This window comes from Chanos chanos, chromosome 8 (assembly GCF_902362185.1).
Source record: "Chanos chanos chromosome 8, fChaCha1.1, whole genome shotgun sequence".
NCBI classification, from domain to species: domain Eukaryota; kingdom Metazoa; phylum Chordata; class Actinopteri; order Gonorynchiformes; family Chanidae; genus Chanos; species Chanos chanos.
Window position 1 is genome coordinate 2,860,001 of NC_044502.1, and position 17,500 is coordinate 2,877,500.

At 45.3% G+C, this 17,500-nt stretch overlaps 1 protein-coding gene across 4 annotated transcripts in view; it reads left to right on the forward strand.

The window, feature by feature from the left end:
• The window catches only part of agap1 (ArfGAP with GTPase domain, ankyrin repeat and PH domain 1), a 140,494-nt gene that overhangs the window by 83,276 nt on the left and 39,718 nt on the right, over nt 1–17,500 (forward strand). For all 4 annotated transcript variants that reach the window (XM_030781150.1, XM_030781151.1, XM_030781152.1 and 1 more), the window contains exons 7-9: nt 6,199–6,326; nt 7,082–7,237; nt 7,933–8,025. In XM_030781150.1, coding sequence (XP_030637010.1) covers nt 6,199–6,326; nt 7,082–7,237; nt 7,933–8,025 — 377 coding nt within the window. The remainder of the gene's footprint in view (nt 1–6,198; nt 6,327–7,081; nt 7,238–7,932; nt 8,026–17,500) is intronic.

Consider the following 17,500-nt stretch of genomic DNA (forward strand, 5'->3'; position numbering starts at 1 on the left):
TGTGCGCGTGTGTGTGTGTGTTTAAGTCAAGTTTATGAAACATGGGCTGTTGGGCTATATTAGCCAGAAGTGTATATGTATATGTGTGTGTGTCTGAGAGTGAGAGGAGATATAGGTGCCTGTGTGTGTGTGTGTGTGTGTGTGTGTGTGGTGTGTCGTAGTAGAGACTTCCCCCTATCTGTCTGTCTGAACCGTGTAAATGCTGTATAGAGTCAAGGGGTCCTGACAGTTCCCCAGCCTGTGTCCATCAGCAAACTAATTTAATTATCCTAATTATCTCCTCACCTCCACCCTAGACCTGCCCCCCCCCCCCCCCCCCCCCCCCCCCCCCCCCTACACACACTCACACACTCACACTCTGCCCCTCCCCCACTCCCCAGCCCAGCTAGCCACAGTGTCAGAGCGAACGATACGGCACTTTGTTAGTTCGCGTGCATGCTAACCGGCTAATAAGGCTCAGTTGTCTCCTTTCCTCGTCACTCATTTCAGGGCTTGGGGCTTGGCCTTTAATGTGCTCTGATTATCTGCTATTGTCACTGCCATATACTTTTATTGTGGTAATTAGTTCGGTTGTTGTCACTGTTGTTTAATTTTGTCTGTCAGGTTTAGCGGAATTATCCATTAGCCTGTACGCGGGAGGGTACAGTCATAACAATGGTAATGAATGTAGCCTCTAATTGCTTGATTGTTCATCAAGAATTGGAATGATAATGAAAATGCTGCTTCCATTATCAATCATTTCGTGTTTTGAAAGTTTCGTGCGCTACAAACAAATAGGTTTTAGCTTTTGGTTTGTTCAGCAACGTCTACAAATACTTCACTGCATCGCTCTTTTTGTATTGAATTGGAATCAATTTTTAAAGAGATGCGATTAGTCTCTTTTTGTGTTCCTCAAATGCTGTACATTCTTTTTGAGCCGTTCATGAGCATAATTGTTGTACTGTCGGAATAATCTCTTCGTAAAGTCAGTCGGGAGTCGTGCCGTAACGTGTTCAGTCACACAAACAGGCAAAGCTGTCTGTAAAAAAAACAAAACAAACGGAGAACATCCTGTTCATCAGCACCTTTACATGTTATCTTATCAGTGAACAGCTTGTCTGTACGCTCCGACAGGGGGTGGTACCGTTTGGACCAGATGTAGAAAAGAACCAAGAAATGTTCTGAGGTTTTTGGGGTTTTTTTCCTCCCTGTTTTGCCTGAGGGAAAGCTTTTTACCCGGCATGAGACGTTTAGGAGGTTTTGGGCCAGTTGTTTTGGTTGAGCTGCTACCTCTGTTCATGTATCAGTCGGATGGTCGTGGGTTCTCTGTCCTCACAGTGACACCCCTCAAGGCGTCAGCCCTGTTACAAATGGCACGTGTCACCCTGTTACAAATGACACACCAGCTCTGAATGGTTTGGATCTTGTGACCTGTTGGTGAAGATCAGTATAATCAGCAGTCAGAAATACACTGACCATTACAATCACTGACTGCACTAAACAGGTCTCAGACTCTGTCTTCGTGTGTGTGTGTGTGTGTGTGTGTGTGTGTGTGTTTGAGAGATTTCATCTCTGAACACGTGTGTGTGTGTTATCTGATGGAGCAGAATACATCTTTGTGTGATATTTCGGCTATTCGTGAAGGATGAGCGTGTGTACTACGTTAAGAATCTGATGCTGTGTGTGTGTGTGTGTGTGAGAGAGAGACAGAGACAGACAGAGAGAGAGAGAGACAAGTTTAGGCCCTTAGGCTGGTGTGTGTGTGTGTGTGTGTGTGTGGTGTGTGAATGGTAACAGGTTCGAGGGGCTGGTTTAATTACTGACTGTGAGTGAGGTACATCACTGACCTTTGTGTGGGATCCCTGGCGGGCGGCTCCTCTGACACGCTCTCTCCCCGCCACTCATTAGTTCATATTTATAGCGGCGGCGCCGCTAACCGACCTGACAGCAGCCTAATAAACTCACCAGGACCGTCTCTCACTCTCTCTCTCTTATTCTCTTTTCCTCTCTGTCCATCTCTGGTTCTCTCTCTCTCTCTCCCCCTCTCTATCTCCCTCTCTCTCTCTCACACACACACACACACACACACACACACACACACACATCCTCTAGCTCTTGTCTTTTTCTCATTTCTCTCATTTTCTTTCTTTCTGTCTGTCTGTCTGTCTGTGTCTCCACACAAGTCTCTCTCTCTCTCTCTCTCTCTCTCTCTCTCTCTCTCTGTCCATTTTTCCTCTTTTTTTCCTCCTTCTTTCTGCCTTTATTAATTTTGTTCTTTTTTACTTAGAAATCACTGTAAGTTCACTACATGGAGGCCTCTCTCTCTTTCCCTCTCTCTCTCTCTCTCTCTCTCTCTCTCCCTCTTTGTGTGTGTGTTGGGAGATAAAGGTCGGGCTGTTGGATCAGCTCATCGTTTAGCGCTCTGCTCCGGTAGGTCATGACCCTGGAAGACCGCAGGGCTCTGGGTCTGTGGTCCTCAGGAGTTCCTGACCTGCAAAAGCCCTACCAGCAGAGACCAAGCAATGTCTCAATCCAAGGGTCACAATGTGAACTTTGTCTGACGAAACATTTCATGACAATATATGCGTCAACAAAACCTATACACACCCTTGTTTGTGGCTTAGTTAATCGTATTGGTCCTCTAATTAAATATTTATTTATGTTGTTTAAAACAGAAACCAAATAATATCTTTGAGTACCCAAATGATCATTAATATTAGTTAAACGCATTAGTTTTGTTGTTTTTTAGTAAAAGTCGATACCACAAAAGCTAATTCCAAAATACTTTTGTTTGGACAGCAACTAGCTCACGAGACGCAGTTACACTGAAATGAATAATACAACAGAACTATTTGTAGGAACAAGCTCGCAGTAGCACCGTAAAAAGCGGAATCGTACTGCAGGTGTGAAGTAGTAAATCCACAGGCGTGTTGGATGGCGTTAAGATGGAGTCATTGGGGCCTGGTTTAGCTTCTCTCTCTCCGCTCTTATGGCAAAGGAAGCTGCCATAAATCTGATAGAATGGTGAGACATCTCCATGACGATAAATGGCCGCCTCTCATGGGGGATGGAGCAGAGATTGATGGGTAAAGTTAAATTGCATTAGCCGTGCAGTTTAAATATTTAACACAGGCTTATCATAACTGTTCTTAACACTTAAACTAAAATACAGCTGGGGACGTCTCTATACGTGTATGTGGGCATATATCTCCTAGTCTCTCTCAGCCTCAGTGTTGTTCAAGGAGCCACTGGTACACCAGTACGGTTAATGGGGCTGACATATCTGTGGCTTATAGCTGTTGTAACCTTGGTGTAAAAGTGTCATAGTGACTGAAGTCATTCATTTAAAGAGTGCTATTTAGCTTAACGCCACCACAGTGAAGAAATGTTTGGGGATAGACTGCAGAATATGATTACTTACTGAGCCCAATAACCTGTGCCTAAAGTCAAGGCTGTGGTCTAGTAATGTTAGTGTTATGCTTGCATCCATGCAGTTTTCCCTAGCAGCTGAATTGTGCTGCAGTGGTAGTCTAACGATACTGTGTTCAGCTATGGCTATTCAGAGCACCTTTACAGACATTTCTGACCTAGCTGTCTATGTAGCTTTTACTCCTATCTAGCTTCTTTCTTCTTTTTATGGTGCATCTACCTTAGTTATATTCTCAAAAAAAAAGAATCCAGCTGTGTCAGACTTTTATAGTTTTCTGTAATGTTCATATGGCCTTTGTTTGGTAAAGTCCTTGTGTGTTTAAAAAAAATTTCTATGGTGAGTTTTATAGTATATCTCCCTTAGGTTTTTTCTTTATATGTGTACTTTTGCCCTGCTGCCGACCATCATTTTACTGCTACTGTACATTGTACCTTGGCATGTGACATAAGACTTTGAACTTGAACTTGGACGTTACAGTGAAGTAAATGCGGACATATATTCTGAATTGCGAGCTGAACAGTGTTACACTGAACAAGGGTTAACGCAATTTGTACAACGGCAAGCGAATTTTCATGTAGACGAAACACAAATTAATTACGAGCGACTTAAAACACATAACGCGTCCATATTCTTGCTTATTTAAAGAATTGATGCAATGCGCGTGCCGAACGTTATTTCAAAATTTTAACGGTTAAATCCTCTTTGTGCAGGCCAGCGTCGACCGAAAAGCAAAAGCGAGTTTTACACATTGACATTTCTTTTTCCTTCGAGGTCTCGAAAAGGTGAAAATCAAATCGTAAATTTTTTATATCATCAGGTCACTTTGTACGCCGTCTCAATGTAACACCACAAAAGGCTGATGTAGCTGTCATTAGCTTAGCTACCTAGCATATATGCTAGAAAGGTAACGGGGGAAACGCAAACGCAGTTGTGTCGCGTTGCTTTGGAACTACATAGACAGGATGGAGCACAAGACGTAGCAGAGTGGCACATCTGCCCTTGGCCAAAGCCCCGTCTCACCTGAAGGTAAATGTTTATTACAGAATCATCATTAAGACTGAGGGGTTTTAATAGATCCAATTAAAGCAATGGCTTCATTTCCAGGGGAATGAGACTGAGCCGTGTTTATAGGGAGAAGAGTAATTGAGTTCTGAAAGTAGAGACCGTTAACCCTCCTGAGCCTAGAATATTCTATTATTGAAAACCACGTCAAACTCTAGAGAACTTACTCCTCACTCATTTCCACAGATATAGCCCAAGGGTACTTTGAGCTGACTTGAGGGGGGGAAAAAAAAAGTTTTTTTAAACTCTTAAGCAATGTTTTTCCGAGTGTTAGGTTTTTGCCGGTTCAAGACACAAGTTATTGTCTGTTAATGTGTGTGGCACACACGTAGTCTGTTTCTATAGGTAGATAGAACCAAGCACTGGTTCAGTACTCGTTCAGTCACAGCATTTAAAATACTTTTTTTGTGCTTTCCAAAACACAGGTCATTTTTCTCAGTGAGTATCTTAAATACTCAGTGGCCGGATTCATACATTTTTTTGAGTCAATTAATAATAATAATGTGAAAACAGTGTATTCAAGTATATAAAGAAAGAAATTCAGGCACAAAACGCATACTTTCCATTTAAATCATTTATCAGTGAGACCTCACATGACACATTTTCCCATAACTATAAAACCTTAAAACAAAATCTTCTTTTAAAAAGCACCAAAACTTTGGAAGCACTTCTTAAAGGTGTCCTATGGGAGGGAAAAAAACAAAACAAGCAAACAACAACAGTAATGACAACAACAAAACATTCCCCCTCCCATCTTAAAAGCTTCTCTGTAAGAGATATTTAAATTTGAAAATGTTAACTCTCTGGAAGAGCTTCCCCTGGAGGGTCAGGTCGATGCTGCCGATATTTGTGAGATGATGGACCATTTGAACATCCCTCTGCAGACTCCCAGTGTGCTGATTACCAGGAGAGGGCCGGGCTGGCGGATCAATAGAGGGGCCGCGGAGAGCGACTGATTGACATCAGCCTTTTCCAGTCGCCAATAGGCCTATCTGGAGGAAGAGTAATGAAACTGGCCTGCGCTTAGTGCCGTACTAATCGTGAAATAATTGTCATATCCATGGTCTTAGTGTGTGTGTGTGTGTGTGTGTGTGTGTAGATTGGACGGGGGGGTGATAGCGGGCCTCCTGTATGGAGAGAGTGATGGCAGATTCAGGGTTAGCAAGGTCAGCATTTTTATGCTGGCGTTATGAGGAGGAATGAAGTGAACTAGCTTAAATCTCTTTCTGCTGGGGCGCAGAGTAAATACACCATCACTTTCTGTACCTGTCCTCCTCCTTTTCTCTCTCTCTCTCTCTCTCTTCTCTCTCTCACTCTCTCTCTCTCTATGTACAGTCAGATCAATGGTGTTTACATCTGGAAGTAGGAGTGTAGCCAAATTAAATTGAAGCGATCCATTTTTTCACTTAACTGGCTGATACACAGAACCGTGCTGTTTGTGATGCAAACCTATGATGGCTCACCTTTTGTTTTAAACACTTAAAGATGTTTTTTGGTTTTTTTGTTTGTTTGTTTTTTGCTGCATCTTTGTTTTTCTGGGCTAACGACAGACACAGTAGTTGAAAACTGTTGTCTTTGTTGTTCTGGATTTGTACATAAATCTTCGATGAGCTAAAAGTTGCTTCACGCATAAAAGACTGGTGTGATGTTTTAAGGGATGTCGAGGGACACATGGACAGCTTAAACTTATCCGTCCTTGTTTTGTGTTTTGTTTTGTTTTTCTCCAGTGGCTCAGAAAATTGTAGCAACACGGAAGAAGCAGCAGTTATCAATTGGACCTTGCAAGTCCCTCCCTAATTCTCCAAGTCATTCCTCTGTCTGCTCCGCTCCGGTCACAGCTGTGCACATCAGTCAGGTGAGTTTGTCTGAGACACACACACACACACACACTGACACGCACATACACATACACACACAAACAAGTCTGTAAACAACAAATTCCAGGGGGGAAAAAAAGCCTTCGCTCAGAAACATTCTGTCACCATAAGAGACAAATTATGAAGATATTGTAAATTTGCCATTTGCTACCAGTGGTATCAGGCATCTCCTCTTTTTCCCTCCTTCTCTCATTGCATCTCTCTCTCTCTCTCAACCGTTTAGCCTGGTCGACTTTGATCCTCTTCCTCACAGCTCAATCCTTATTGATTTCTCATTAGAGCTGCATAACTTAGTGTGTGTGTGTGTGTGTGTGTGTGTGTGTGTGTGTGTGTGAGAAAAAGAGAGAGACCCGGCTCTCGCCCACAGGCGTGTTTGTTTTCCCACATTACTGCAGAGCCTTCCTTATAGCCTTGTTGGCTGTCTTTGACTCTGTCTGATGAAGTCATCCACTAACTTGTGGCTTTTTTTGTCTCTCTCTGTGAGCCTGTATAGACCAGCCCAGTATAAAAAAACAGTTTTCTGACATGCCATTCATCTGAAGTGTCCTCGGTAGTTTAACACAGGAGTTTTACTCAGTGCTTAACAAATAGCATCCAGCTGTGTCAGACTAGCAAAGAAGCATTGTTTTCTGTAATGTTCATATTGCCTTTGTTTGGTAAAGTCTGTGTGTGATTAAGTTATATCTCTCTCTCCCTCTCCCTCTCCCTCTCTCTCGTACTCTCTCTCTCACAGACCAGTAATGGTGGAGGCAGTTTGAGTGACTATTCCTCTTCCGTGCCCTCAACCCCCAGTACCAGTCAGAAAGAGTTGCGCATCGACGTTCCCCAAGCGGCCAACACGCCTACTCCGGTCCGCAAGCAGTCCAAACGACGCTCCAACCTTTTCACGGTCAGTCAGGGACGTGTACACCACACACGCATGCATGCACTCACACACTTTTTCATCAACTAAATTATCTTGGTCATACCCCAAATGTAATATTGAACACAGTGGTAGGGATTTAGGTAAATTCCTCATAGCATTAATTAACATTAATTTGCAAGCCAACACTGAACTGGGATGTGTACGTAGGTTGTCCAAGATTGCTCTTCTCCGTAAAGATGACTTAAACTTACTGTTTCATTATCCTCAGGTAGACTCTGGAATCTGCTCCCGTATGGGCAGTGTTCCATACACTGTTGCCACTACCGTTGATATTTATGAATAGAATAAACTTCGCGTCAGTGAACCAAAAGACACTTATTATTTCTCCAACCGCCATTGTGTCTTGGTGATTTAAAAAAAGAAAGAAAGAAAGAAAAAAGATGACTTGAGAGCGGTCTTGAACTCCACCATGCCTCACCAAAGAATGCTTTATATTTTTATCTTAAATGGGAGTGTATGTGTATTGTGTGTGGGAGTGGAGACAAGGTCAAGTTAAAGTCGAGTTGTTCTCCATGTCCATGTGAACAATTTAAAGGAGCCAGTTTTGCCCTGTGCTTTGAATAGGCTCTGCTCTGTGAAAGAGCTAAACTCTGTTGAAATGAAACAGGCTAGCTGTTTGATAGATGCACGCGCTGAGAGATGCCGTATTCTCTCCACAGTCTCGAAAGGGGAGTGAGCCAGACAAGGAGAAGAAAGGCCTGGAGGGCCGAGCAGACAGCATCGGAAGTGGCCGAGCTATCCCAATTAAACAGGTAGGATCCAGTCGGCCGTCTGCGCTGGGATAATTGGGGGTCCGGGAGTGCTGTGTCGTTTTTGTCTGTGTGTGTGTGTGTGTGTGTGTCTCAGAAGAGGGGGCCCTGTGATCAGCTCTCAGACCGCAGCAGACCCCTGTTTGATGCGGGCTCCTTGATTAACAGCGAAAGCGCACACTTGACATCAATTAGAGCCGGGTTCTCCTGTGTATTGAAATGAGATCATTAGGATAAGGAGTGGGAAGGGATTTTCTCCCTCGTTCTCTTTCTCTGTCTCTCTCTTTTTCTCTTCCCTCCCTCCCATCATCACCCTTTCACCTCTCCCTCCAACTGTCCCCTTGTCAAAAATCACGTGAGGAGAAAAAGAGAAGAAAGAGAAGGAGCAGCCGATAGCGTCCTAATGAAGTGCTGTGTGCCGGTCGGCATATGGACCCATCTCTCCTTCTCAAAGGCTGGCCCTCTCCCGCCAAGCTAAGCACTTTGATTGGTCTGTCGTCAGGTGGAGGCGGAGGTGCGGAGGCGGTAGATTGAAGTGGGGAGCTGCTTAGAACCCCCCCCCCCCTCTTCCCGCACCCCCCCCCCCCCCCTGCTCTGGGAGAGATTGTTTGAGTTGGCCTTAATTTGTCGCAAACAAGACCGATTGAGAGAGAGAGAGACGGAGCGGGGGGAGGCATCTTCTCTTCAGCGCGTCTCAACTGGAGTGTAAGAATCAGGCAATTAGCGGTGCTAATCGTGGCCTCTCATGTCAACGCAGCGGCCTTGTTTGTAATTTTCTAATGAACAAATTGCAGCTCTGATTAGAGCGGCTTTTAAATGAGATCTGTGTTTATTAGTGCACCGCAGTAGCTCTCGCGCCTCCGCCCGTTAGCCTTGTCTGCCGCGCAGCGCGCGCGCACAAGAGCCCATCTCTGGGCCTTTTGACGTGTTCGCACGCGCCCCCGCTGGGACGGCACGGAGAAACGTCTGGGGAGTTTTCCCTCTGTCTCCGGGGTTCCTGCTGCGCTCCTCTTCTCTGATATCTTTACACAAATCCTCTCTCCAAAGACCTCCCACTGCAGTGATGTGGCACTCTCAGGCCGCCTTATCCGCTCCCTGCTCCACGCATTTGATAATAAATCTCTTGGGCCTCTCATAGAAACCCTAGAACTTTCCAGATTTGATTCATTACGGAGGAAGGATATGAGATTGATTCATAGCTGCAGGATATTGCAGGATTGAAAAGGGGAACGGTAGGAAAATAAGATGTTCTCGGTGCCTGTGTCGGTTATGTATGCATTCTCGTGTTTCAGCACGTGTGAAGTGGCCGTCGCTTTCTTTATGTTGTTGTTGGGGGTTTTTTTTTTGGTGAAACCCCCTCACAGGCGTAATCAGCGAGCGCTAGCAGCGGCCTCACGAGCCCCGTGGTGCCATTTGCATAAGGGCTGTTGGGTTGATGCCTTTTAATGAAGACCAAGCATGTCTGGCCAGAGACGCTCTCGGAGAGCCGAGGTGGCAGATGGGGAGGCCGGGCCACGGCCAACAGCTGCAGGGCAAACGCGCTCAGATCAGATCAGCAGACCAATGGCCCACCGCTGAGACTGTCCGCTTGCCGTTACCGTAACCGCGACCCGTCTTTTGGTGTCGAGACCCTTCCTGCTCTAATTGTTGCCTAGTGATCCCAGTGTGATCAAGAGAGAGCCGCTGCCATCCTGGTGGGTTTGTCAGAGCCTGCTCTCTCTCTCGCTCTCTCTCTCTTTTTCTCTCTCTCTCTCTCTCTCTCCTCAGCAGGTCATGAGCGTACCAATTTAAGTGTAGTGGACTGTGCAGGGTCTGCAGGTCATTATTGAATAGTGGTTTGAAGGGGATTAATTATCCAGCAAATTTGAATAGGGACATTTGTTACACATTTATTACTGATTATTCTTCTCTTGTTGCTCACTAAACTGATACATTTGCACGGCATTGGATCTGTAGAACCCTATAGAGCGAATGCGCTTTGGAATCACAAATCTGTTTGCGTGAGTAATCATGTCAGTTCATAATCAGTTAAAAAAAAAAAAAAGGACATTTCGAGTGTGTATGCATTTTAAAGTCAGTAATGGAGAGAGAGAGAGAGAGAAACACTGTCATACTGGGGTTCTGGCACACAGCCACGCTGCTGTAGAATCTTTCAGCGTCTTGTCACCGACACCACATCAATGAGGGATTAATTTCCCCTCGTGTCACGCACGGGCTGAAAACGCCTCTTTCACCCCCCGCCCTCCTCCGCCGATTGGGAGCCCTTCTGTCGCCAGAGCCCATCACCTCATGAACAAATCAATCAATTGTCCCCCATTCATCAGAGCTTTCTCAACTCCTGCAGCAAAGTTACAAACCGGCCCCTCAACTCCACCTTCCCTTGGCATGACTGTCAGCCTGCCCAGAGGACAATGGCCACTTTAAGCAGCTGCCTCAAGGGGCTGGTTTGCAGTCTGTTCATCAGGAAGTTTGGATATTCTATACTGACACGCGATGAGTCACTCTGTGAGGTCCTGACGTCAGATAAGTCAGTTTTGGGCTTCAGATATGCATGTGTATAAAAACATTTCAAGCCTTAAGAATTTTTATGTGAATTCCGTCACATTGAAGTCGGGTGATTCCGGGTGGTGAAGGAGTTAATGACTGTCACTCACTGCTTTGTGCCCGATATGGCCGTAAATCTCTGAACATGTCCCTAGTTTGACAGCTGATTTCACAGCCACGTGAAGGGCTCTGACTTAGGTCTCAATTTGAAATCTAGCTGAGACACTGATTGAGTCTCTAAACCTCTCATTTTATGGGCTTGGACACACAAGACATTTGGCCTCTGAAAGTTGCCTTAACAGATCGGTGGCCGGAGCCAAAGCCAAATGTTGTCCCCTGAGATTGGCCGCGTCTTTTGGGCAGGGACTGTTTCACCAACGTGCCGGCGTGGTGCTGGGGCAGCCGTTCAGGAGATGAGAATGAAGCGGAACAGTCTGTGCTCAGAGGAAGCGGGCAGAGACGCTGCTTCTTTTTTTTTCTATCTTTCTTTCTTTTCTTTTTTTTCTTTTTTTTTTTGGAAATGGATGTTAATTGATTTGATAATTCCCTGTGGTCTTTCCTCTTGCGTCTCTCCTGATCTGCCTCTCTGCCTCTCACTGACCGTGGCAGGCTGCCGGGCGGCAAACCTGCTCCCCAATTAGTGCGTGTGTGTGCGTGTGTGTGCGTGTGTGTGTGTGTGCGTGTGTGTGTGTGTGTGTTTCTCCACGTCCGTGGGCACTGTTGTCTACCTGTCTTGCATTAGCACTTATTTTACACTCCATTTTAATAAGGCTGCCCTCGGAGTCTAGTCACTTCTCTTCAGTTTTATCCAACCTGTTTTACATCTGAGAAAACATCTTTAGACCTGCTGTCTCTCTCTCTCTCTCTCTCTCTCTCTCTCTCTCTCTCTCTCATATTCACACACACACGCATATCCAGGCATGCTTTTGTAACTGAATAATGTTCATGGCTGGCTTTCTCAGAGCTGATTCTTTGTGGCGTGTCCTTCCTGCTTGGCCCTGCTGTTGATGAGGAATGGCAACTTGTAATCTCTTTGGCAGATGTCTGAGTGTGTTAGGTTTGGTGCCAAGCTGTTCCTTGAAGGTACAGTCATAATTGTTAGTCAATTACTCACACAACGATGAGTCTTAAGCAGAATCAATGCCATGTAGCACTAATGGAGCGTTGGGCATCTCCACGCTCAGTGCACAGTTTTTTAAGCATGTGGTTAAGCTTTATCACAATGCCTGTGTCTCATTTTATAGTGCATATATTTCTGTTTATTATACTGGCAAACTTTAAATTTGCCACTCAAAATAAACACACACAGACCCTGCCTTCTTGCTCTGCAGCTGTGATCTGCTCTTTTCTGTGGATGTGTGTGCGTGTGTGTGTGTGTTTAAAGTGGGTTCTCTCCATGTGCTCTGTGTTTGTGCGTGTGCCTGTGAGTGCATACACGCGTATGTATTTGTGTATGCTTGTGTGTGTGTGCGTATGCGTGTGCGTGTTTGTGGGGTTTATTTGCCGATTGCTGTTAGCTCATTAGGAGGATTACTGTTGTGATTCCCGTACTGAAGGTTATGCTCTCGACACTGCTCTCAGCTGCAATAAAACCCTTGTGAAGACACCTTCATTAGAACATGCTCCTCATTAAAAGACTCCAAAAACGGACTCACACACACCTCTCCTCATAATGAAGGCGGGGCAGACTTACACTCTACTGCAATTAGGCAGCTGAAGAGGAGCACCCAGCCCCCATCCCTGCTACCCCCTCACCCCCCCCTACCCTGTCTCACAGCCCGAGAGGGCAGCAGCTCCGAGCCCAGAGAGTGGGTGTGTCGGAGGTCGGGCGTGTCACCTGCATTCATGGCGGTAACTCTTACACTCTGCCAATCACTGCCCAGACGGCTTTGACCCCCGCCTCTCCCTCTCGCTGGCTGTGCTCTCTCTCGTGTCGTCTAGCTGCTGTGATCTCTCTTCATTCTTCTTTGGGATTGTTGTGATAGCTGAACTTGTTTTGACTACTGGCTGTAGTTCAGCATAAAGAGTTCTGTTTTGTGAGCGCCCTCTGGTGCATTTTAACTGTTGGGTGACGTCTTGTCTCTGCCGAAGTGTGTTAAGCTGAGCAGTTGGCATTATTATTATTATTATTATTATTATTATTGTTATTATTATTGTTCTTGTTGTTGTTGTTGCTGTTTCAATTCAAGTGGATACAACAGCTCACTCTGACTGGTTGGCATTTTTTTTGGTAAAGTGGCTAACTGCTGTTCTGAAACACGCCAGCTTTGTTTACCGAGCCTGTTTACAGCGTAGGGTCCGCAGACATCTGTTCCGCGGTCCTAATTAGCCCGTAATTGCCACAGAGAGGCTTGTGCGCGTCTTTGTCATCCGCCTGACGAAGCCTCTTAAACACGAACATTTTAACAAATTAATTTTCCGCAGTGCTGCCGTGCAGGTGTGGGGAAACTGGAGTGCAGAGGGATTTGAGGAAGAATGGGCAGAGAGAGAGTAGGAAACAGAAAATGGAGGCTGAGTTTCAGTTTCCCTGGTTATAAATGTTCTGCCGAGCTACATGCTGTAGTAGTTGTCCTTTTTTTTCCTTTCCTTTTTTCTTTTCCTTTTTTTTTTCTTTCTTTCTTTTTTTTTTGTAACTCTCGTCAAAGACACAAAAATGCAGCATTATCATCTCACTCACCGTCCTGTGGTGAAAATCTTTCACTCCTTACGCCATTTCCCTCAAATCCTCTTTTTTCAGTTCCCCTCAAATAGATTGTCCAATTCCCCCTGAGCCTCATTATTGTATGTTTCACTGATTGACTACCCACAGGTAGCATTCACAGGTATCATCATCTAGCTCACATAAAAAACTGCTTTCCCACTGCGTCTGTGTCACATTTTTTGGGTTGTACTCGTCATAATTTTTTTCTTTTCTTTTCTTTTTTTTTTTTTTGAGCCATGACATACAATAGAGCTCAAATATTCTGCTCTCATCATAAAAGGGTGATTAGTGTCGTGGTTGTAATTGCATGTTCTGGTTCGTAGATGCGTGCTGGGCTGTGCGATTTTGACAAGGTTTCTACCCCCTCCACAGAGTGGGGGAGACGGGGGGGGGGGGGGGGTGGCAGAGCTTTGTAAGGAGTTAAATTGGATGGTTAATTCGAATGTTATTTACCCTGTAATTCATTAGTTTGGCCCTGCCATTGGCAGCGGGCAGGCTGTAATTTCACGCTTCGCAATAAAAGATGTCTCATAATCTGCTTCATTTAGCGCCGAAAGAATTTAATGAAATTAACTGGAGTCCTAATTAAGACGGTGAATATTAAAGACCTGCTATCAAGCCTTTTAACGAGGGCGACGTGATCCCGCCTTCTGCTGGGATTGGAAAAATATCATTTCCCTGAGAAAGGTTGTCACCGCTCCGAGCCATTTTGGCCAAGATGGCATTTTTTGTCATGTACGCTAACCCCCCCCCAACCCCACCCCCTCCCCCAGTAAATTAGTTTTCTTTTTTTTTCTTCCTTCCCCTCCTTTTCTCTTGCTTTCTCTCTCACCCCATGGTTTGTAAAAAGACTGAGCAGAACAAACACATATTAGTGTGTGTTTGCTGTTGAGATGTAATTTGTGTCCTTGGCTTGTATTTCTGCAGAGCATCTACAGTAGCATTTAAACATCCCACTCCTGTCTTCTCACACTGACCTTGGTGTCAAATTGAACCTTTGTTTTATTTTGGATGTTGAATGGCATTGCTTGGCCTCCGTTAGGGGATTGTCCCTTGTCCCCCTGCACTGTGTAATGTTTAAGCATGATGCCTCAGCTCCTTCAGGACAGAGTATCAGAGAAACTCATTTGCCGAAAAAGACTCAACATCTCGGTGAGCGACATTAAAATAATTTTTGAGGATGTAGGTTTTTTTTTTTTTTTTTTTTTTTAAGCATCAGCATAACACCTGGAACACCGATAAATATCTCATCATGAAAAATGTATGAAGATCATTGATAAAATGATAAAAGGCGAGAAACAAAAGAGTTGCTATTTTGGGACGATCTCCCTGCTGTTTCACTCTCTTTTACTCTCCCTTTGTCAGAATTAAAAGCAGTGTAAAGGATTTATCTCCTAAAGAATTGAGATGGCATGAGTAAGGTTTGTATAATTGAGTTTATAATTAATTACCTGAGAAGTCTTATCGGATAAATCCTATTGAAGAACCCCACCTCCCTTGTCTCCTCTCTCTTGTTTATGTTATCTGTCGGCTCAGCGTGTTCTTGGGAGTCCCTGACCTTCCCTGACCTTGGCCCTTATCACTGCTGACCTTGTTTGTGATAACAGCTGTGAATGATGTGTGTGTGTGTGTGTGTGCGTATGTATGTGTGCTCTGTGTGTGTCTGAGACAAAATGTATGATGTAGTTTAACATTTAAACGAGTGGTTGACAGTTTTATGCACAGGCATAGAGCACGTCTGGGGTCATGTGAATCCATTGTCCCCTTCACCAACTGTGCTACAGTTTGTTTGTTTTTAACCTGGGGAAAATGGAGCTTCATTGTTTCTTCTCCGGATCTCTTTCCTGGTGTCAGTAATAAACTGTAGTGCAGACAGAGTCCACTGCTGTGTTGGCCATTGTCTTGGTCAGAGTGTGTGTTACAGAGAAAAAGAGAGAGAGAGAGACAGAGAGAGAGAGAGAGTGTGTTTAGAGAGGGCTGTCTCTGGATGATAAATCTCCTGTGGGTGTGTGGTGGCCCCGTGGCTGACTGAGCAGGCCAGATCAGATGGCCAAACTGATAGTGGACATTCAGCTTTCGCATTGTCTCACACACACGCGCACACACACACGCAAACACTCCTACATGCTGACATGCCAGAGGGGTGTGTGTGTATGTTTGTTTGTGGATGACACCCTTAATTTAGCTTCCTGTTCTCTGGGTCTGACCAAGAACAAAAGACAAGCCACAGCGAAGCACCCAGTGCCTATAGAGCTCCTGTCCTGAGGGGACGTCCCTTAGATTGGCCCTGTCCTCTGCTCCGAAGCCTGGCTGGCCGTTACTCTATGACCTGGGCACATTCATCACACACACAGGGTGCAGCTCTTTTGTTGCTTAAGGACAGAGGGCGGAAAAATAGATGGAACACGAAGAAATGATAGAGTGATAAGGGGTTACAGTTACTGCCTTTTGATAGAAAAGTCCTCTAGAGAAAAGGAGCTGGTTTTAGAAGATTGCTCTTGTCCTTTCTGGGTACATCCAGTGGTCAGTGAATCACTCTCATTCTCACCTGGACGTGAGAAACATTCAGAAAAAGCTGACATTTGATTATGTTGTTAATTGTGTTTTAAAGTAAGATTTGTCGTTGGGAAACAAAATCCTTTGATTCTGGGAGATATTTAAAATTAGGCTTTAATGAAGACTGAATGACTCGTTCCAGAGATACACGCTCAGTTTTCAGGGGAGGCTTTTTTTCCCCCTCTCTTGGCCGTTTACATGGAACAGGACTGGGTTTATTGACGTGCCTCCAAAAAGCTTTTCCTACTGGACACTGTAATGAGTGCAAACCATAGCTTAGGATTGAGGGAGTGCCTAGCTGTTATTCATTCTCCGCCATCTTTTTTTTTTCCCCCCTCTTTCTATTGGCCTTGTGAGCTGTCAGGATTCAGAAGTTAAAATAGGGGCGTCCAAGATGGCTGTGGCCCACTGCTTAAATAATGAAGGATAAGTCCCATCAGCGAGGTGACGTGCCGTTCAATTAGCCTCTCCTGCAGAGTGATCGCTTGTCACCCCACCTCGACCGACGTGTGAAATTAATACGCCAGGGCCCAAAACGGAGCGAGAAATATTGCCCAGCAAGCCCGGCACACACAACACGGGCCAAGACGGGGGCCACCTCTACTGTCATTAAGATTATCTTGCATGTCCTCACACGCCTGGTCTCTCTCACACACGCGCACACACAGTGCAACAAAACATCTCTCTCTCTCTCTCTTTTCATTAATGAAGTATTGGATGTTCACACTCTGTGACAGCTGGGTTGCTGGCGGCTGCAACCTCATTAGAAAATGAAAAAGCTGGTCATATTGTGTTTATTGGTGGTGGTGGCAGTCGGGGGGGGTGTCGTTTCTGCATCTGATGCCAACTCTTAACTTGTCTTAAGCACAGCACGAGGGTTTTTGGAGGGACTTGTTGACTGCCCAGAGGGTCATGGCTTTACCAGGCGCATAGCCCTGACAGTTACGTTCATTTACAACGCTGTCACCCTAAAGCCAGGCACATTTAACACGAGTCCTGCAGCCGTCACATCCAAACAGAGCCCACATACACTAACCGCCGTCCTCTCCTCTTCACCGACACAGTCTCTTCCCATACAATGCAGTAACAGAGTGTAAGTGGGAAATCATCTGGCTCAGCTTTGCAGGATTCCAGTTTCCTTTTTGATGGGCTGAACCGATCAGGTCCATTTTAAGAGTAGTATCATGGGTTAGGACATCATATTTTACAAGGTTGTGTCTGCTTCCCAAAGCTTAGGCAACTTAGCAAAGTTCAGTATTTTTCATATTTTGTTTGCTGTCTTATTAGTTGAGCTACCAATTATCATGCGGTTGTACTCAGTTCGGTGACGTGTGACGAGGAAGGGAGTTGGCATCCTTATCGTAATTCAGGCGACGGGCCCGATGACAGTTTGTGTGCTGCATGGCGTTTGACGGGGGCCTGGACTCTATTAAGACCCAATGTGCCATCCTCCCCCCTCCCCCACTGTCCTCGTCCGCGGCCGATGCGTTAACGTTTAACAAGTCCAGCGAAGTGACACGCGCAGCCGCGGCGCTGTAATTGCTAATCAGCGGACAGTTTTATTCCCTCTTTCTCTCGCCTAATGAATTTGGCTGAAATGAGACGTGGGCGCAGCAGGCCCTTAAATGCTCAGAGAGCCTCCGCTGATGTGCGTGGGAGAAAGCTGACTTAATGGTC